The sequence below is a fragment of the Littorina saxatilis genome, linkage group LG1 (assembly GCF_037325665.1).
Source record: "Littorina saxatilis isolate snail1 linkage group LG1, US_GU_Lsax_2.0, whole genome shotgun sequence".
In the NCBI taxonomy this organism is placed as follows: domain Eukaryota; kingdom Metazoa; phylum Mollusca; class Gastropoda; order Littorinimorpha; family Littorinidae; genus Littorina; species Littorina saxatilis.
The window spans coordinates 18741121-18763946 of record NC_090245.1 but is presented as its reverse complement, the minus strand read 5'-3'; the positions used below and the strand labels follow the sequence as shown (position 1 = coordinate 18763946).

Here is a 22826-nt window from a genome sequence, read left to right as displayed (position 1 = left end):
CGCAGCCGCGGAAGCGGAAGCGGAACCGGCAGTGGATTGGTAAGCATCAGCATCAACCGGATCCAACGAATGGCGACCAGAAGACCCTGTTGTCCTACTACCGGAAGTAGCGGACACATGCTCTTCACACCCCAGCCCGTACCCCCGTGGGGCATACGACTGGCATGAGGAATGAACCTTTTGGCTGGTGTGAACTTCCGCTAAAGCGGAAACCGTTGCCGCAGGTTTGCGTACTTCGCCAAGAACACCTCCTGCCGACGCGTAAGCGCCGAGAGGACCAGGAGGTGCTGATGTCTGAAAATCAGACAAAAATTTGTCGAAAGGAACACCTGACGATGAGTCCAACACCACTGTTGGTTCTGCAACCACGTCGGCAGACGTAATGGTTGCAGCCGGCTCTGAACGAACCCGCGAGAGAGACTTTGAGTTACCAAAACCTGACACAGGTTTGCGTGCTTCGCCAAGGCAAACACCGCCCGCGACGCCAAAGCGCCGAGAGGACTGGGCGGTGACAGGCAGACAAAAGTTCGTTGACAGGAAACCTGACTACAACCTAAACGCATCTGTCGGCTCTGCAACAACGTCGGAAGACGTAATGGTTGCAGAAGGTTCGTAACGAACCCGTGCGAGTGACCGTGCGTTATCTACTCCGGAAGGGAGCAGCAGAGAAGCCTAACTTGCTATTTGTTTACAATCAGCAGTTAACATGTCCTGAACCTCAGAATAAACAATGACAAAAAGAGGACAAGAAGCTTATCTCGCTTAACCTCATTATGGTTGTAACACCTGAGGTTATTAACCGAAGCTGAAATTTCAACTGAGGGAGAAGCGGTATCTATCAACAATAGAAGAGAATGCTGCTTATCAGGTTAAAGTCCCAAACCAAAGACGGCTTCTCGCTAAGGAACCTTTTAGAACTTTGAGAGCTATGAGTAGTAGAAGAAGTTCGTGGTTTAGCACCAGATTTAACCGTTTTGCCCAATTGAGATACAGGTGAAGTGTCTAGGTTGTCGGCCATTTTGAAAGTAAAAAATGGCCGACCACTGTTACAAAAGACAAGTGGCAAAACTTTCAAAAACGCTAAGAAATCTTCTTGTTATACAAAAAAGGAACGCTCTCACCAATTCCTGAAGAAGTGAAGAAGGACGTTGATATGTTACCAAGATTCGATGGCCTTCCCTGAAAGATAGGCCGATGGCTTAAGAAAAAGCCTGAACACATCAAACACGTCATGCAACGTGGGTTGAAGGAAAAGGAATGAGTGTCACCGGTGTATATGTCCGGCGCATGCGCAGGACACCGGTAGGGGAGGTAACTACCATGGACCATGCCTTATAATGGTGTAGAGTTTGTTTTTTAGAGTTACCTCCCGTGTTACCACGGATGAGTGCTTCAAATTTAATACCTTAGCAACAAAATGAAGTTATTGCTATCTATGTGAGTTGGGTAAGAATATGTAATTAAATTTAAGTTATACAGTTGAACCTGCCCTCGCGACCACCTCTCGAACACGACCAAATGCCCACAACGACCACATCAAAGGATCCCCGACGAATTTTCTTCCATATTATTCACATTTCCATAACAACCACTTTCGGTCGGTCCTTTTGGTGGTCCCTATAGACAGGTTGGACTGTATATTTTGACTCCTGAATCTGACACCACTGGGGCCACTTTATACACGCCACGTTAATTAACACTTTCTACCCCACCTACGTTGATCAAGTTCTTTTTAGCCAAGACCAGCTGTGCTGCAGCAGGTTACTCAGAATTGTAGTAACTGTGTAGTAACTGTGTATCAACACGCTGGAATGCAGGCGTTAGATTGACATTACAGGAAGTGACTGAAGCTAACAGTCTGAGCGGATATATCCGTACCTGGTCAGATAGAGCCATATGAGTGGGTACGGATATATCCGTACCTGGGAGACAATGAATTAATTAAGTGACATCCACTGCTTCTGCACCTCCAATACCCTCTACCCCTGTGTACTGTCTATCAAATACTCACACACACAGTACAGACAGATCCACAAAAGCATGACTTACTTATCTCTCATCAGGTCTCCTTCAATTGTTCCAGAGAAGAAAAGAACACTTGTCAGATCTATTGTTTGTGAAGGAAATAATGATCAGACATGAATACGTTTTTGACTCTAAATAGTGTCTACAAAGCAAACATACAGCAACAACATTGTATGACAACAACATAGAAACAAGAAGGGCAAAGCCCATACGACTCACATGCTTGACCTTGACATGACCTTGACCTTCAGGGTCAAGGTCAAATAACTAAACCTAGCAATGACATCATACACTAAGAACTGCTTTACACATTTTTCCTACCAAAATACATGTGACCTTGACCCAAGGTCATCCAAGGTCATGCAACACAAAGCTGTTAATTCAAGACATAGGAAGTACAATGGTGCTTATTGGCTCTTTCTACCATGAGATATGGTCACTTTTAGTGGTTCACTACCGTATTTTGGTCACATTTCATAAGGGTCAAAGTGACCTTGATCATATGTGACCAAATGTGTCTCATGATGAAAGCACAACATGTGCCCCACATAATTTTTAAGTTTGAAACAGTTATCTTCCATAGTTCAGGGTCAAGGTCACTTCAAAATATGTATACAATCCAACTTTGAAGAGCTCCTGTGACCTTGACCTTTAAGCAAGGTAAACCAAACTGGTATCAAAAGATGGGGCTTACTTTGCCCTATATATCATATATAGGTGAGGTATTGAATCTCAAAAACTTCAGACGGACGGACGGACGGACGTCCGGACGGACGGGGGGGACGGACGGACGGACGACTCGGTGAGTACATAGACTTCGCATGCGAGTCAAAAAGCACAGGACCATGTCATACAGTCTTGCACCTTGTCTATGATAAAGACATTCCTCCCCAAGTTTTGACCCGATCCCTCCATATTCTTCAACCTGATGGTTTCTTCCGTTTCTCTTCTTCCTTCATGGGCTAAAACTCCAACATTCACTCATGTGTTAGCACGATTGGGATTTTACATGTATGACCGTTTTTACCCCGCCATTTAGGCAGTCATATGCCAATTTTGGAGGATGCATGCTTGGTGTTTTCGTGTTTCTACAACCATCTGAACTCTGACATGGATTACAGGATCTTTTCCGTGCGCACTTGGTCTTGCGCTTGCATGTATACACACGAAGGGGGATAAGCCACTAGCAGGTCTGGACATACGTTGACCTGGGAGATCGGAAAGATCTCCACTCTTAACCCACCAGGTACGGGATTGAACACTCGACCTTCGGCTTATGAGTCTTATCCCCTAAGCCATTGCGCCCGTCCTGACCTAATGTGTAATTCACTCTCTTCTACAACATCTGTCCCCTGCTACCCTATCCCCCTACCCTTTTTATGCAATTTTTTCATTCATCCTCACCAACTCAGTTGATCATACTGCAAAGGATAGAACCGTAGATGTTAAGCTCCTATGCGCGCAACCCCGTGCATGAATAAATTTGGAACATTTCTGTTTTCCTTGCATGCAGCTAGGTCATCACATCAACTTTTGCACCTCATTTCTCCTGTGCGGTACAAGTTGAGACTATGAGCTCACGAGCCACAGTGTAAAGGATACAGACAATAGATGTGGTGATGATGGCACAGATTGTTCCAGTTGGGATGGACTTCTGTGCGTCTGCCAGGTCACCTGATCTGTTGGAGCCAGCCATGATTCCTGAAACAAAGATTTTTACAAAAATACATGAAACGGTTGAAAAGTTAATCAATTCAAAGCAACTGAGATGTCAGACAGTTTTTGGTAGAAGGTCCAAAAGTACTGAATGAGAAACATAAGAATACTACATGGCTTGCAATGTGACGCTCATGTATGTCTTTTTCAAATATTGAAAAGTTCCCTTTTGCTCGAATTTCAATACAGTAAAACCTGAGTCTAGCGGACCCTTGTTGTAACGGCCACCTGCTACATACGGACAGTTTATCATGGCACGAACACGATTTCAACAATAACTAACCTTTAACGGGCGGACACCTGCCACTTACGGACGCGGACACGATTTTTCGGACCGTAGGAAGTGTAAACACTGTCACAAACGGACACAACGTACATAAAAACGCAACTTCGAAAACTCGACTGTTATGCAGTCAGTGCTCGGCAGCCGTAGCCGTAGCACAAATGGTTGTTGATTGGTTGTCCTGTCCCTTTTCTGACCAATCAGTGGCTTGTTTAGATGGAGACCCACTTTCGCTCACTCACTTTCGCTTCGCTCACTTTCGCTTTTCCGCATTGTGGATACAGTCACAACCAAAAGCAACAGTAGACTACTGTGTTTGAAAATGGAATCTCCAGCAGGAAAAAGAAAAGCGTTGACTTTAGAGCAGCGTGTCGCTGCCTTGAAAAAACTAGATAGCGGCCAATCATGCCGAGATGTGGCGAAGGAGATGGGATGTGGTAAAACACAGATCGCGAGGATCAAATCGGAAAAAGAAGACGTGATGAAGGAGTGGGAGTCAGGTGCGCGAATCGACCAAAAAACTGTGAAACGTCGGAAAACGCAATATGAAGACCTGAACAACGTGGTATGGGAGTGGTTTTGTACTGCAAGATCGAAGAATCTGCCTGTCAGTGGACCACTTATACAGGTCACGTAAGAAAATGCAACCATTTATCATTTACCACTCCCCCCTTCCCCCCTCCTACTAATCTCTCTCTCTCGATCTTTCTCTCTTTGTAAGCAATCGTTCGAAGGAAACAATAGTTCACACAGCTAAATTTCTGTTCCATGCATTTATGCTGAGACTAGAAAAACTGAATGAAACAAGAGCTGACCCAATTTGGTCGAGACACACTGCGGAATTTCCCGTTGAATGACTGATGAAGAGTCAGCTATTTTTAGCTTTGTGACGTCCGACTTGCGTAAGTTTGAATGCACAGTGTGTGTAGGGAACGGGGTAGGTGTGTGTGTGTGTGGGGGGGGATGTTGTTGTTGTTGTTGTTGTTGTTTGCTACATGTATCATTTGTTTACTCACATTTTCAGTGAGTCTCATGTTCAATCCAATAAATACATACTACAGGACTGACAAAAAGTGTCTTGTTCATTTTACGTGCTCTTTGTAAAATATTGCCCCGGCCCCTCCACCTGTGAAGAAGGGACACCTGTCTAATAGGGACACTATTACCATTCCCCAAGGGTGTCCGTTAGAGACAGGTTTTACTGTACCTACGAGACAACTTGGGAAAACCATGTAGCATCCTCTAATTAGGTAATAGTTAAAACTCAGAGAGCATGAATATGTGGGTTTGCATTTTATAAGCTATTATTATTATCCTCATTATTATTATTATTATTATTATTATTCATCTGATCACCTAAGGGAAGTAAGCGCTCTTCCCTTTGTTTATCAGATCTCTGAACAGTGCTCTGCCTTATTTGTTTAAGATTCTCCTTACTATTATTATTATTATTATTTTGTTTGTTTGTTTGTTTATTTGTTGCTTAACGTCCAGCCGACTACGCAGAGCCATATCAGGACGAGGAAGGGGGGGATGAAGGGGGCCACTTGTCAAGCGATTCCTGTTTACTAATGCACTAACCCATTACTTGTGTCCCAGCAGGCTTTAGTAAAACTAAATTAATACCTACTGGAAGATTACCAGTTTCCAGTATGTTAAAATAGGCTTAACCTATCTACTGCTGGACTTACATCAGAACACTAACAGATTAAACTATACATGAATCGCGAGACAAGCGGCAAGAGAAGAGATTTTTGGAAAAAATACAGGTGAATGAGCAAGAAGGCAGAAAAAAGAAAAGAATTCATGAAGAAAAAGAGAGCATGACAGGAAAGAGGAACCAAAAATCTACCTAACAGCAAACTAGAAAGCTCCTGCGGTTCCAAAAACAGGAGGGGCCTTTAATTTCATAACCGCAGTGCCCCACTGCGGGAATTATTATTATTATTCTTATTATTAATATGTAGAGTGTTTGTTGTATGCTAGACACATTTTCTGTGTAAGCTAGGATATGGTCTACCTTAACCCATACACACTGGAACTAGAAGCACACACCTGTGCAAGAAGGGAAGTAAATGGCCAAGAGCACCATGAAGGAGGTTGAGATGTCTGCGATTATCTCCCCTCTAGCGTCATTCCCGTCATCGTCTGTGCCTATCACTTTGCCAATTTCGGTGTAGCGATTCATCGTGTTGTCTGTAAAAGCAATATTTTTCTCATCAGTACATGCATTATTAAAAAAAACATGGTCTTTGGTGCAGTTCACATTGTTAACATCAATATTTAGACTCATAAATGATGCATAAATGATAACATTAGCAATGGCTTTACACATTCTTCCATGTTAACTGTGCAGTTATGTGCAGACAGACTGTGAGACACAAACACACACCTTTCAAAAAGAATCTCTCTCTCTCTCTCTCTCTCTCTCTCTCTCTCTCTCTCTCTCTCTCTCTCTCTCTCTCTCTCTCTCTCTCTCTCTCTCTCTCTCTCTCTCTCTCTCTCTCTCTCTCTCTCTCTCTCTCTTTCTCTCAAATAAACACACACACACACAGACATACACACCCCACACACACACTCTCTCTTTCTTTCTCATTTTATACACAATCTTTCTTCATAAAACTTACTGACAAAGATTCCACTGGCAAGGCCAGGAATCCCCTTGAGGATCATGGTTTCGTGCTTGGTGAAATACTCATCACAGTCGTACCCTGGGCCAGTGCCGTTCACCAAGGTGCAGTAGAGTGCGTGGATGGGGCCGGTCTCGTTCTTCGTGCACATCATAGTGTCGTTCATCGTCACACTGTCTAAAGTCAGCAGCCGCTCTCCCAGCATGCACACCCTGTAAACAAGTTTGAGACTTAAATTTTCTAACTTCCACTATCAACATCCACGTCAGCAATCGGTCGTCTAGCAAGCATATACCCTGTAAGCAAGTTTTACACTTGAATGTTCTAACTTCCACTACCAACATACACATGAGCAATTCGTCTCCTAGCAAGCATACCCTGTCAACAAGTTTGAGACTTAAATTTTTTAACTTCCACTATCAACATTCACGTCAGCAATCGGTCGTCTAGCAAGCATACCCTGTAAGCAAGTTCTACACTTGAATGTTCTAACTTCCACTATCAACATTCACGTCAGCAATTGGTCGTCTAGCAAGCATACCCTGTAAGCAAGTTTGAGACTTAAATGTTCAAACTTTCACTATCAGCATGCACGTCAGCAATCGGTCTCCTGTAAGCAAGATTGACACTGTGTACAAATGTTCTAACGTCAGCAGTCAATCTCCTGTAAGCAAGATTGACACTGTGTACAAATGTTCTAACGTCAGCAATCAGTCTCCTGTAAGCAAGATTGACACTGTGTACAAATGTTCTAACGTCAGCAGTCAATCTCCTGTAAGCAAGATTGACACTGTGTACAAATGTTCTAACGTCAGCAGTCAATCTCCTGTAAGCAAGATTGACACTGTGTACAAATGTTCTAACGTCAGCAGTCAATCTCCTGTAAGCAAGATTGACACTGTGTACAAATGTTCTAACGTCAGCAGTCAGTCTCCTGTAAGCAAGATTGACACTGTGTACAAATGTTCTAACGTCAGCAGTCAATCTCCTAGCATGTATACCCTGACAGAAAGATTGGCACAAAGTGGACTGGGTGGCCGAGTGGTAACGCACTTGCGCTTGGAAGCGAGAGGTTGCGAGTTCGACCCTGGGTCAGGGCGTTAGCAATTTTCTCCCCCCTTTCCTAACCTAGGTGGTGGGTTCAAGTGCTAGTCTTTCGGATGAGACGAAAAACCGAGGTCCCTTCGTGTACACTACATTGGGGTGTGCACGTTAAAGATCCCACGATTGACAAAAGGGTCTTTCCTGGCAAAATTGTATAGGCATAGATAAAAATGTCCACCAAAATACCCGTGTGACTTGGAATAATAGGCCGTGAAAAGTAGGATATGCGCCGAAATGGCTGCGATCTGCTGGCCGATGTGAATGCGTGATGTATTGTGTAAAAAAAAATTCCATCTCACACGGCATAAATAAATCCCTGCGCCTTGAATATGTGCGCGATAAAAATTGCATAAAAATTTATTTTTTTTTAAATCCCTGCGCTTAGAACTGTACCCACGGAATACGCGCGATATAAGCCTCATATTGATTGATTGATTGAAAGTTTGAAATTTCAATTCGTCCACAAATCTTTACAATCAGAGCTAAAAATATCCAAATCTGTGTAGAATTTCGCCCCGGTGACTTTCTTCATACATAATTATGATGCTGCTTATCATCACATGCACCAACGTAAAGCAGTGGCTCTCCAAGCATGCATATCCAGACGGAAAGAGTACAGTGGTACCTAACTTTTAAACCCACTAAAAATCTTGGGGCAAAAAATCAGGTCCCAAACAGGAGGGGTTAGAATAGAGGTAAATAGACAGAGGTTTTGAAGAGATAACCTGAGCAATCAGGGTCCTAAAAGGGCCAAAGTCTTAAAATCAGGTTGGGGGTGGGGGGAAAAGGTCTTGATGCAGGGGTTCTATCTATATCCATACATCCTATACATACCGTACTTTCCGGGTTACAAGGCGCTACAGCGCATAAGGCGCACCCCCCTCTTTTTAAACAAAATTGTAATTCAGTCACCCATTGGGCGCAGGGGGCCGATAGGGCGCACCAAAATTAAAAAAGTATACCAAACGGTCGAAGAATGAAAATAAGCCGCACATCAAAGGAAGAATACAGAGTGGAAATATGTGTGCTCTGTGTGTGGGGTGAGATCAAAGGCAGGTCCATTGTGATAGCTGGGTTGCCTTGTTTAGACACTGACCTTCTTCCCAGGGGTCAATGACCCAGTTTTTGCTATGAGAGGTGGTTCCCCTGTCATAGATCTGAGAGAGGAAACACTTCCTGCACCGGGGTCAGTGACCGAGTTTAACCTATGGGGCGGTCTCTTTGATGTCTTGAGAGGAAACTTGGCCAGGGTAGTACCTAGTAGCTGAAACATGCATTATCACAAGTTGTTTGACTGGTACTCAGGCGGTCTCTTTGATTTTTTTCGTATTTCATACACGGATTAGGCGCTTCGTTATACAAGACGCATGGGTCAAACTCGAGGAAAAAAGTCCCGCCTTATGATATGATATGATATGATATGTTGACATACTGGTACTTAGGCTGTTGAGCCTTTGTCTGATCTTTTGATCAGTTGCTATCCTAGCTTAACTTTGAGCTAGGTAACCTACACGATCTTTTGACCGTGGCCTATTCTATTAACTTTTTATTGGTTGGTGGGAATTTGTAGTGAGAGGCATACTGACATTTGGGCTATACATATAGTCTTTCAGTGCATTGTCCAAGCGATTTTTGAAACTGTTCATTGTCGGCGCTTCTACCACATTCTTGTCCAAGGAGTTCCATGTGTCTATGATTCTGTTCGTGAAGAAAGATTGTCGGAGAGCTGTTCTGCATTGTTTCTTCTTGAGCTTGAACTGATGTCCACGGGTATTACACAGGCTGTTCAGCTCCAGTGGGTTCTTGCAATCGTAGTATCCATGCACGAATTTGTATGCTTCAATCATGTCTCCCCGGATACGCCTATAGCACATGCTTGGAACTTTCAAGACTCTCAAACGCTCTTCGTAACTCAAGGTCTTCAACCCTGGGATACACTTCGTGGCTCTTCTTAACACACTTTCAATCAGATTTTTATCTTTTTCGAGTCGAGGACTCCACACCACATTTGCAAATTCCAGATGAGGCCGTACAAGTGCAACAAAGAGAAGTCTTAGCGTTTCTGCGTCCAAATGCTCATAAGACCGTCTAATGAGACCCAGGATTCTATTTGCTTTGTTGACTTGTGTTTCCACGTGCTTTGAGAATTTCAATTCACTCTCTACATTGACCCCAAGGTCCTTTTCTGTACTTGAGCTTTCCAGATCAACTCTGTCCGTGCTGCCAGGTTTTCTCATATTATACACAAGTTTCTGATTTTTTGTACCCAACTGTAATGTCTTACACTTATCTGCATTAAAGCGCATCTGCCACTTGTCTGCCCAGTCGACCAAACTGTCCAAATCCCTCTGGAGTTCTTTGCTATCTTCACAAGTTCTGATTTGTCGATACACTTTCGTATCATCAGCATACATGCTGCACAGACTGCTCACAACTTCAGGGAGATCGTTAATGTATATAACAAACAACACCGGGAAAGTACGGTACATACATGACCTGTGAAAACAGTAACGAATTTGTCATTAATCATTGCCTCGCCAAGAACAGGTAAATTCACAGAGGTTTTGAACAGATAACCTGAGCAATCAGGGTCCTAAAAGGGCTGAAGTCTTAAAATCAGGTTGGGGGTGGGGGGAAAAGGTCTTGATGCAGGGGTTCTATCTATATCCATACATCCTATACATACATACATGTCCTGAGAAAAAAACAACGAATTTGTCAATAATCATTGCCTCGCCAACATCTTGCAAGCGAGTTTCATCAACAAGTTTGAGATACATTCATTATCTGTATCATAAATGTTTGTCTGTCTGGCTACTTCAAAGATCACTGCACTGCTGCGTCGACGTACTGTAATTGTAACGGGGTTTTTTTTCTCAGAAATTAAACGTTCTAATAACCTACCATTCTTTTTTTTAATTTTTTATTAAGAATTCTTTTTGCCTATGAGAAGAAAAACAAGAAGAGCAAACGCTCGATCGAGTCACTTTCGCAGTTCTGAATATTATATGAGGCATCAGATGGACAGGAAGAAATTGCTATTCACAACACAATGAGTCACGTTCACATAAAATTTGAGCCCGGTCACTTTTATAGTTTCCGAGAAAAGCCCAACGTTAAGTTGTGTGTTGCCGAACAGAAAAGGCTAGTTATCTCCCTTGTTTTTCTGATAACGTTCGTAAAAGGCTACAGATGTAAATACTTTGATGTAAAGAATAATCCTACAAAGTTTCAATCACATCCGATGAACTTTGTCAAAGATATAAAATGTCTAATTTTTCCTTTGACGCTGACCTGTGACCTTGAAAAAGGTCAAAGGTCAACGAAACCATCGTTAAAGTGTAGAGGTCATTGGAGGTCACGACTAAACAAAATATGAGCCCGATCGCTTTGATAGTTTCCGAGAAAAGATATAAAATGTCTAATTTTTCCTTTGACGCTGACCTGTGACCTTGAAAAAGGTCAAAGGTCAACGAAACCATCGTTAAAGTGTAGAGGTCATTGGAGGTCACGACTAAACAAAATATGAGCCCGATCGCTTTGATAGTTTCCGAGAAAAGTCCAACGTTAAGGTGGTGTCTACGGACGGCCGGCCGGCCGGCTGGACGGCCGGCCGGACAGACTAACACTGACCGATTACATAGAGTCACTTTTTCTCAAGTGACTCAAAAATCAACAAAAACAAAAACGTACTCCACGCTGTCCTCTGGGTTTGAGATGAAGATGCCGAGGTAGATGCAGATGATGGAGATGATGACGCAGATCAGGGACACTGTGGCAAACTTGCTGACGAACGCCACGCCGATGAAGACGATGACAGACAAAATGACAAGCACCACAGCGCCGTAGAGACGAAAACTGTTGGTTACATCCCCAAATATGTCTACCTGTGGAGCCATGTACACCTGTGACAGACAAACGACAGAATCAAAAATCAAGTAGGGTGAGTTCAAGGACCGGCTATTTGTTGATAAAACAAATAAAACAAAACATTCACAAGTACATCAACCTAATGGCCGTTGTGTAGTGGAGCCTTTAGCATTTCCAGTGGAACCCACCAGCTAAGATTTCAACAGCACCGATGTTAGACCGATGAAGCCATTAGCCTACACAAATTATACAGCACAACATTACCAAGCAAAAGTCCTTCCAAGGGCCGGGCACTCAAAGCTAAGAGTCTTCCACAGTACCGATAATAGAGTGGTAAAGCTTTAAGCCTTTACCCAAATTAGGAAAGAGAGAATGCTTGATGTCCTACAGGCTAAATATTTCGCCTCTTATGGACATGATATGGGTTATTTGATAATTCGAGTTTTTACGCCTTCACGGCTTTTGATGAGATTCACAAGTGTATGCGTGTTTAGATGGTATCAGCCATCTGCACTTATGGCAGAATGACCAAGGTTTTTTGCGTGCCAGTGTGGAGACACGGGGGTGGGATATTGCTTCCGTCTCTGGGTCTTCACATAAAGTTGACCCGTGTCCGTCCCGGCCCGAATTCGAACCTGCGACCTTACGATCACATGTCCAGTGCTCTACCAACTGAGCTACCGAGCCCCCAAATTATGTAGCAACACCAGAAAAAATCCTCCCAAGTGTCACTCACAGCCAAGATTTCCACTGCACCGATGATGTACATGGACGACGCCACCGACGTTCCCAGGTAGAACAAGACTCCAACTGCTCCACCGAACTCCGGTCCTAGCGCTCGGGATATCATGAAGTACGAGCCGCCTGCTGGAACCACCCCGTTTGTGGCGATGGCGCTCATAGAGAAGGAGGTAAGCAGCGTCTGGAAAATAAATGGCATTTTGAGTGTTTAGAACAATGGATGGAACCCCATTTTATAACACCCTCAGATTTACGACTCTCCCCCCCTTTTCAGACTTTGCTTTTGCAGATTTACTGTTCATAACCTCTGTAAATGTACCTCCTGTTTAGACTACAGTGGAACCCCCCTTTTAAGACCCCCTCCTCTTTAAGACCCTGTTTTTTCAGATTTTCTGTTCATAATCTCTGTAAATTTACATCCTTTTGAAGACTCCCTCCTTTTTCAGACCTGATTTTCTCGAGATTTGTGGAGGTCTTAAAAGGGGGGTTCCAGTCTGTACCTCGATCCTTTCTGAGACCGGATTTTCTCATGAGACTCTTGAATGCACGATTTCAGTGACACAAAACTCTTTGATTTGTTCGATCACTAATTACACAAATATTTATGAGTGAAAACTCACATGCTCCGTTTTCCTTCTCGCCTGTATTACTTGATAATGGTTTGCAATCTGGTTCCTGTAACCAATTTCAACATTCTCTCACACACAGGCATGCACACACAGGCATTCGCATATGGCACGCGCAGGCACGCACACGCACAGACACACAGCACAAGGACACACACCTCCCCTAATATCTCTCCTCAACTCTTGCCTCCCCCCACCCCCCCCCCCCCCTCCTTTTCCCATATCTCGACCGTATTCCTTACTCACACCAGACATCGTCAACTTACAGTGGCGCAGCAGATGAGGACAATGAAGAAAGATTCGACGCAGCCCGCCATGCCCACAATCCAGGTCATCCGAACGAAGAGAAGGATACCAAAGATGTTCTGAATGCATGGTAAGTAGACCCCCAGTAGCGTTCCCAGTGTGCCTCTCTGCAGAAGACAAAGACAACAAATAATCAATAATACATCGTAAGTCAATAACAAATATAAATCAATTATATTATTTTATGTTAAAAATATATTCCCAATTACCAGTCTGCCTCTCTACAGAAGACAAAAACAATTTAAAAAATAATAATATATTATAAATCAATAACATAAATATAATTATAAATCAATATATTATAATATGTTAAAAACATATTCCCAATTCCCAGTCTGCCTCTCTGCAGAAGACAAAGACAAAAATGAATTAATAATATATTATAAATGAATAATATAAATATAAATCAATATATTATTATATGTTAAAAACATATTCCCAGTTCCCAGTGTGCTTCTCTGCAGAAGACAAAGAGGCAAACTAATCAATAAAATACATTTTTTAAGATGATCAGTTTTTTCATGGACATGTCAGATATATATACGTCTGTGGTTTTGTGAACTTTTATCTGGCAATCTGCCCTTTGTCTGTCCGTCTGTCTGTCTGTTTGTCTGTCTCTCTATTTTATTATCTTGATGGCAAATTCATATTTTTTCCCTTCATCTCACATGTATTTTTCACAGACGACTGACTGAACGAGGAATGGATATTAATGCACAGAAGCAGAATTATCATAGCATATTCATTAAGATTGTCTAAACAAACTAACTACTTCTGGTTAGTTAATCAGCAAGATGATAGAAAGCGTGGGGGTCTTAATATCATTTCAGCTTAGGCATAAATGACTACATATTTGAGTTTCAGTGCACTTTGCCTGAAGCATGATGGTATTCTATTGTTATTATGTTTGCTTTGACCTCCCCAGGTTAAGTGAATACAGTGGAACCCCCCGTTTAAGACCCCCCAATTTAAGACCCGGACCCTCCATTTTCAGACCTTGTTTTCTCAGACTTTCTGTTCATAACCTGTGTAAATTTACCTCCATTTTAGGACCTTGTTTTCTCAGACTTTCTGTTCATAACCTGTGTAAATTTACCTCCATTTTCAGACCTTGTTTTCTCAGACTTTCTGTTCATAACCTGTGTAAATTTACCTCCATTTTCAGACCTTGTTTTCTCAGACTTTCTGTTCATAACCTGTGTAAATTTACCTCCATTTTAAGACCTTGTTTTCTCAGACTTTCTGTTCATAACCTGTGTAAATTTACCTCCATTTTAAGACCTTGTTTTCTCAGACTTTCTGTCCATAACCTCTGTAAATTTACCCCCATTTTAAGACCCTGTTTTCTCAGACTTTCTGTCCATAACCTCTGTAAATTTACCTCCATTTTAAGACCCCCTCCTTTCTAAGACCCGATTTTCTCAGATTTTTGGAGGTCTTAATAGGGGGTTCCACTGTAGTAGAAGTACACCCACTGCACTGGAATTTCACACAAAATCAAAATGTTTTGGAGATGGGGGAAATCTGTATGTGTCAAACGGTCTGTGTGAGTGTGAACAGTGTATAACTTGCTATAAGCGAGAACCAATTAAGGCCAAAAAGAAAAATATGTCTGTTTCCGGTAACATCGCCGAAAAAAATAGGGTCAGTCGGTCGTTTTTATTTATTTTGTTTAAATTTTTTTTTAACCTTTTTCTCACGTTTTGTTGCTGTCTTTTTACGTGTTTTTTATTTTATTTTTTAAACGCTTCCTTAGTTTACTTACAATTATTTAGCACATGTTTTTGACCTAGATATATTGAAACTAAATAAAGCATACTTGACTTCATTTTTTTTTGTTTTTTTGTTTTTTGTGCGAAAAGCGAAAAAACCCTTTAGGGTCGGCGCTTAAAAATAGGGTCGGTCGGGTTACCAGAAACAGATATTTTTCTTTTTGGCCTAATGTAGTAGGAAGTACATGAAGCTAGTGCAGAAAGGGGGGGGGGGGAGGGTCTTCTTCTTGAATAGGGTTGGGTGGGATGGGGATGGGTAGGGTGAGTCAATGGACTAAGAGAGAAAAATGATGATTGAAAATGTCACCCACATAGCACTACAATGTACTTCTATCAGTGAACCCTAGATGATCCAATTAGATTATCATTCATTCTATTTTGTTTTTACACTTTTCAGCACAACTGTTAAAAGTAATGCAGACTATCACTACAAAGTGCATGGAAACAACTTTGGCAATATAAGCCATGGCCCATTATATCTGTACTGGAAACTCATAAACCGATGACAACGATTCCGTATTTACTACAAAATATTAATTTTCAAGAAGATGAAAACAAAACTAACAATTGTTTGAAAATTCCAGTAGAATCGAGTCTAATTTTTTATAACAATAAAAAGGTTATACCGCTCAAAAAGACATTTATTTTATATCAAGAGCAACTTCTTAACTCTCCAAAAACTAATCTATAAAGCTTATTATCAATTTTTCTAAAAGACCATTTATACCTATATCCACAATATTTTGTTTCTGTTGCATGCATGTGCACTGACTTGTTTCTTAAGTATGAAGCTACAGAAATACTCAAATGCTCATCAGTTTTTCAGTGCCAATGGCTGCATAATATACTCTTCAAAAAAGGTAAGGACTGGGCAAGAATATCACGTTACAATTAAAAGCTTTAAAAATTTGCTAAAAATCAAGGTTTAAAAACTAAATTGAAACTTAGACCCTTTTAAGAATTCACAAAAGGACTGTGAGTCACTCTGTTGCTCTTCATACATTTTTGGTAGACAGTTTTATTGCGCCATGCTAAACATGTGAAAAGATTCTGCCTTTTGTAAAAAAATTTTTTAAAGAAAGGTGGTTTCAAAGTCCAATGAAATCAGTGCAAAACACCTAGGCCAGGGCAAAAACTTGTGATGTGCATGCCACATCAGGGTCCTCATGGTCATAGATCGTGCTTATCAGTTAATGTTCAAAGCAAACACACTGACGAAATAATGTGCTGTATAGCAAATATGCCTCCTAACAAAATCTGATACATTCTTGTACAGTTCTTGACTGAAATTGAAGAATACGTATTAAGTTACTGAGGTATACGATCATATTCATACGTGATGTATAACTATTTTTGACACCACTTTCTTAAACTCAGGGCAAAAGAACAACCGTGCAATAAAAGAATCAGAACCAATAACCTGCAAGTGGAAAGCGAAGGAATTAACACAGCAGCCACCAAAGTACTCAAAACAATTCTAAATTGCTTCCACTATCACCCATGTCTTCACTGATACATGAACTTAGCTTTTGAATATGCTAGCACCCCAGCAAATATTACTACACTGAAGCATAAAAATGCACGACAGTACAGTACCATATGAGCACCTCTTTCCCAGATCAAAGAAAAAGAAGATCTGCTTTGGACAGGTAATACTATTCAAAAGCTCTTAAATGCTCGGATTTGTCCTGAACAAAATTTAGCTACAAAGTACTATCCTTTTCCACAGCTAAAAAGAAAAGTAAAGAAAACTAAAACAGAAGAAGAATTAAAAAAAAATTTAAAAAAATCAACAACTTTAGAACTGTAATAGTACATTCCTCTCTCCTTCAAACCAACGACTATTCAATTTTTATAATGTGAATACCTTGCCAAAATTCCTTTTTCCAATGGAAATAATGACATCACTACACTTTGTATTTTCACAAGAAAAATAAAAGAAGATGAACCTAACGCCATCTTGATGTGACAAACACCCAAGCCCTAGGTTATACGTTCAGATTGCGTCAAGACAAAAACAAAAAATACTTACTTTCTGTTGAGTGTGTTAGTAGAAACACAGATTGAGACAAAACCCAAAAAGACAGAACAACAAAAATCACAGGTAAATATCTACATAAGGGCAAACATCACAGAGAAAACACATATGTCAGTTTCAGAACACTGTGCAGAGGTTCTAGTAATTCTTCTTACGAAGACTGACAGAGGGAAAAACAATGGAGTTAAAAAATGCCTACTGTTTGAGACCAGAATTTCAGCATACAAAACCTGACTCTGCAGGTACAATATATATCCAATAACCAAAGGGAAGTAATCACTCTTTATGCGTATGACATGTGTAATGGAGTAAGCGAGAGTTGTACAGAACCTCTCTCCTGGCACCTGAGAGAACAAGAAATTCCTACGAAGTAGGAAAAACACCCCCGTCAAAGGAAAATAACCTTCTCAGTTGGTGGCAGTGACTGAGTGAGAATGGTTATTTCCCTTTGACCATTCAGATGTTCCTCTATAAGTCCTTGTATAATTTTAATCCACCAATAACTCCCTAACCGTGTGTTTGACTCAGGTCCCAATTTTTGTAAGGACCGTCTCAGGAATGTATAGAACCTGTTCACCAAGTTTGGTGACGATCGGTCCGTTCATTCTTGAGATCTATATGCGAACACAAACAAACAAACAAACAAACAAACAAACACATCGAGCGAAACCTATACACACCCCTATACCGGGGGTGTAACAACAAGCATTGAAATGAAGAAGCGACTTTCAATTTCATCCTCAAATTATTTTTTTTTTTCGGACTTTGAGGATGAAAGTCGTTTCAATGCTTGTTATTCTCTCAGGTGCCAGGAGAAAGGTTCCGTTACAACTCTCGCTTACTCCATTACACATGTCGTATGCATAAAGAGCGATTACTTCCCTTTGGTTATTACATTTAGTCAAGTTTTGACTAAATGTTTTAACATAGAGGGGGGAATCGAAACGAGGGTCGTGGTGTATGTGTGTGTGTGTGTGTGTGTGTGTGTGTGTGTGTGTGTGTGTGTGTGTGTGTGTGTGTGTGTGTGTGTGTGTGTGTGTGTGTGTGTGTGTGTGTGTGTGTGTGTCTGTCTGTCTGTCTGTGTGTGTGTGTAGAGCGATTCAGACTAAACTACTGGGCCGATCATTATGAAATTTGACATGAGAGTTCCTGGGTATGATATCCCCGGACGTGTTTTTTTCATTTTTTCGATAAATACCTTTGATGACGTCATATCCGGCTTTTTGTAAAAGTTGAGGCGGCACTGTCACACCCTCATTTTTCAATTAAATTGATTGAATTTTTGGCAAAGCAATCTTCGACGAAGGCCGGGGTTTGGTATTGCATTTCAGCTTGGTGGCTTAAAAACTAATGAGTGAGTTTGGTCATTAAAAATCGGAAACTTGTAATTAAAATTATTTTTTTATTAAACGATCCAAAAACAATTTCATCTTATTCTGCGTCATTTTCTGATTCCAAAAACATATAGATATGTTATATTTGGATTAAAAACAAGCTCTGAAAATTAAAAATATAAAAATTATGATCAAAACTAAATTTCCGAAATCATTTTAAAAACTATTTCATCTTATTCCTTGTCGGTTCCTGATTCCAAAAACATATAGATATATGTTTGGATTAAAAACACGCTCAGAAAGTTAAAACGAAGAGAGGTACAGTAAAGCGTGCTATGAAGCACAGCGCAATCGCTACCGCGCCAAACAGGCTCGTCACTTTCACTGCCTTTTGCACTAGCGGCGGACTACGTTCAGTTTCATTCTGTGAGTTCCACAGCTTGACTAAATGTAGTAATTTCGCCTTACGCGACTTGTTGGATATCTTAACAACGCTCTGCCTCATGTGCAGGTACGGGTTTTGACCCAATCATAAACCTACAGTCCTCATCATTAAAGATCCTGGAAAGCCAGTACATGTAGTATACAAGTTAGTTATTATACATACTGTTTCCAATCCTTGAAAATGCAGATTGTGAACACAAAAGAACTCATAAACAATGATAGTAAACAAGGCATTGCTGCCAGATCTTGAGCAGATAGGAACACACAAAACACAACAAACTATAAACAAAAAAACTTTAAACAAAAAAGCAACAATAATAATAATATGTTTCAACCAAACAGGAACATTTAAACCTGCAAACGTCAGAGTTTTACTACTTACAAGATTGATTTAAGTACAATGGAATGTGAGTTCTAGTAATACAAAGAACAAATGTAAATTACAAATGTACAGAAAAAACACAAATGGGGAGTTAAGTAATACGTTACAGACAGAAAATTAAGAGAATCTAGATTACAGAAATAAACAGTTCAGGGGTAAAGTTAAGATGCGTAAGTCCAGGCACTGAGGAGTTTCATATTCATATTTAGTATTCAAACAGCTATTCACCATGCTACAAAGATCGAGTCATTATTGTCCAACTCTCAGAGAAAATCATGGCACAAAAGCATTGAACTGTGCACAAACACACTCGTACACCAACTCTACTAAAGATTCTGCACAAAATCCTGTCAGACAAGAAGACCAGACATGCGATTCTGAAATTTCATTTCGTTCCTGAATTTATTAACTTTCAGCTGGGGGACATTCACAGAAAATCTGCCTGGACACCCAATTGGTCAAAATTGTGCACACCAGTACCTTTTGAAATAAACAGACCCCACATTTTGTTTAAAAAGGAAGCTAATCCACTGCAACATTGAACAAACAGCATTTAGGAAAAACAAGAAAAGGACAAATGCACAAAAGAATCAAGCTCTGTAAGCCAGTTTTAAGGAGGGATTTTCAAAAAGCAATATACCGACACAAACTGCTGACAAACGTACATACAGTATGCTGTGATTCACACACACAAAAACACATTAAGGACAAAAAACACTGCAGAATCAAAACTGCATAGAATTCACAATAAAGCTTATCACTATTAACTTCTTCATCTGAAATGCATACCTGACTGCCTGCTTTTTCCACGTCCTTGACATTGGGTTGCATGCCACCCTGGTACTGGTTGAGGCGGTTGAGAATGGTTGAGATCTTCCCATGGTGCAGATCATCCTGCCAGACCACAAAGAACTTGAACACAAACTGGTAATAGTCCTCTTTCACCGTTAGGACAGAAAACTAATCATTGATTGGTTCATTAACTCATGAGACCTGATGACTGAGGAATTTACTCGAGGCCAGTGTCAATTTTTACAATAACAACTTCAAAAAGAGTGTAAAGAAGATTATAGGAATATAAAGAAAATAACAAGTTAACAGCACTGCCACCAGCATCACCAACACCTACCCCCTTCCTCTTCCTCTGCAACCCCCCCCCCCCCCCTCCCACCCTTGTGGATGTAAATGACTCCCTTTCTAAGCCAACTTCCTTTCTTGTCTTCGCTTTCTTTCTTTCTTTCTTTATTTGGTGTTTATAACGTCGTTTTCAACCACAAAGGTTATATGGCGATGGGGGAAAAGGGAAGATGCCGATGGGATAGAGCCACTTGTCAATTGTTTCTTGTTCACAAAAGCACTAATCAAAACATTGCTCATGGGGCTTGCAACGTAGTACAATATATGACCTTACTGGGAGAATGCAAGTTTCCAGTACAAAGGACTTAACATTTCTTACATACTGCTTGACTAAAATCTTTACAAACATTGACTATATTCTATACAAGAAACACTTAACAAGGGTAAAAAGAGAAACAGAATCCGTTAGTCGCCTCTTACGATCCCCATCAGGTAAATTTTTCCCCCTAACCCGCGGGGGGGCTTGTCTTCGCTTGCCGTGATACATTATCTACTTAGCTAAAGCTCACTAAGCTTTATCAAGTTGAAATCTAAAGCATTCCAAGAAACCTCTAACTCAGTCTCTTAATCCCGTCTTCCCCTCCCCCCTTGCTTCCTTCTTCACACCCTAGAGTAAAATACCTCATTTCCCAAATGGCCAAGCTAATTTTCTCATCTCTCAGAACTCTTTCCGAGCCGTCAATCCTTTTATCAATGGTCAACAGCGTGACGGCGGGAAGCCCTCTCTACTTCCAGACACCGGTGTGGGCTTTTTTCTTCTTATATTTTTTCCTCCTCAGCACAGTGGAACCCCGCTTTGAACCCCCCCCCCCCCCCCCAACATTTTTTAAAGCCTTAAAAGAGAAAAGGGGGTGTATTAAAATAAAGATGAAATTACAGATATTTTAAACACACACTACCACCAACATCGAACGCAGAATAAACACACACTAAAAACTGAAGAAAAAAACACAATGTCATAAAACGAAAGGGGCGGGGGGGGGGGGGGGGGGACAGAGAGAGAGAGAGAGAGAGAGAGAGAGAGAGAGAGAGAGAGAGAGAGAGAGAGAGAGAGAGAGAGAGAGAGAGAGAGACTGCACTAGGGGGTATTTTAATAGGCGGGTTACACAGTAGTGGTAAGCCTCCTCTGCAAGCAAAGCAATATCGGTTATGGGCCAGTGGCATATTTCTGGGATGAAGCTATTATCTTCTTCCTCAGGAAAATGAGAGTGTCACGTACAGAATAAGACTGAGAGGAAGTACATTGGGGGAGGGAAAGAGGACAAAGAGTGACGGGAGGAAGACAGCAGAAAATAACGACAAACGGTAAAGAGTGTGAGGAAAAAGACGGAAAGACACAGAGAAAGAGAGAGAGAGAGAGAGAGAGAGAGAGAGAGAGAGAGAGAGAGAGAGAGAGAGAGAGAGAGAGAGAGGTGAGTGGAAGAGGGACACAGAGAAAGAGAGAGGGCCAGAGACGAACGAGAGAGAAAGACATACACCAAGAGAGAGAGAGAGAGAGAGAGAGAGAGAGAGAGAGAGAGAGAGAGAGAGAGAGAGAGAGAGAGAGGTGAGTGGAAGAGGGACATAGAGAAAGAGAGAGAGCCAGAGACGAACGAGAGAGAGAGCCAGAGACGAACGAGAGAGAAAGACATACACCAAGAGAGAGAGAGAGAGAGAGAGAGAGAGAGAGAGAGAGAGAGAGAGAGAGAGAGAGAGAGAGAGAGAGAGAGAGAGAGAGAGAGAGAGAGAAAGGAGAATGAGAGAGAGAGAGGAGAGAGAGAGAGAGAGAGAGGAGAGAGAGAGAGAGAGAGAGAGAGATGGAGATGGAGATGTAGATCGAGAGAGAGAGAGAGAGAGAGAGAGAGAGAGAGAGAGAGAGAGAGAGAGAATTGAATTGAATTGAATTGAATTGAACTTTATTTAACAAGGATTAAGATTTAAGGCTACGAGAGAGAGAGAGAGAGAGAGGTTAACACAAGGAGAGTGAGGATCGGACGGACACACGCACACACTAAAACAAACACACACATACACACACGCACGCACTGACTGACTGACTCACACACACACACACAAACACACACACACACACACACACACAAACACACACACACACACACACACAAACACACACACACACACACACAAACACACACAGACGGACAAGCAGCCAGACGCAAACAAAGGGTTGAACACAAGCTGATAGTTTACCTCATACAGTGCCATGTGCCCTCCATAGTCATTATGTCCTTCTTCATTGTCGGCAAGAGGTAAGTTATCTCTGGTGGCAGAACTGTTCTCTCCTGGAAATTAACAAAAAATGCAAATTTACAATCGAATTAGAGGTGATTGACAGTGGGAGCACCGAGTCTCCTTCAAACACATTTCAGTAAGTCCTGACAGCCAATGACTTGATCCCCTCAGTCTTTCCTGGAAAAA

General features: G+C 41.4%; 1 protein-coding gene across 1 annotated transcript in view; it reads right to left on the bottom strand.

The window, feature by feature from the left end:
• The window catches only part of LOC138963782 (solute carrier family 12 member 4-like), an 87924-nt gene that overhangs the window by 26405 nt on the left and 38693 nt on the right, over positions 1–22826 (bottom strand). The window contains exons 2-10 of the mRNA XM_070335641.1: positions 22599–22690; positions 20061–20165; positions 13262–13408; positions 12365–12550; positions 11452–11663; positions 6652–6866; positions 6080–6220; positions 3628–3726; positions 2050–2107 (exon numbers count right to left, since the gene is read on the bottom strand). Of these exons, the coding sequence (XP_070191742.1) occupies positions 2050–2107; positions 3628–3726; positions 6080–6220; positions 6652–6866; positions 11452–11663; positions 12365–12550; positions 13262–13408; positions 20061–20165; positions 22599–22690 (1255 nt within the window). The remainder of the gene's footprint in view (positions 1–2049; positions 2108–3627; positions 3727–6079; positions 6221–6651; positions 6867–11451; positions 11664–12364; positions 12551–13261; positions 13409–20060; positions 20166–22598; positions 22691–22826) is intronic.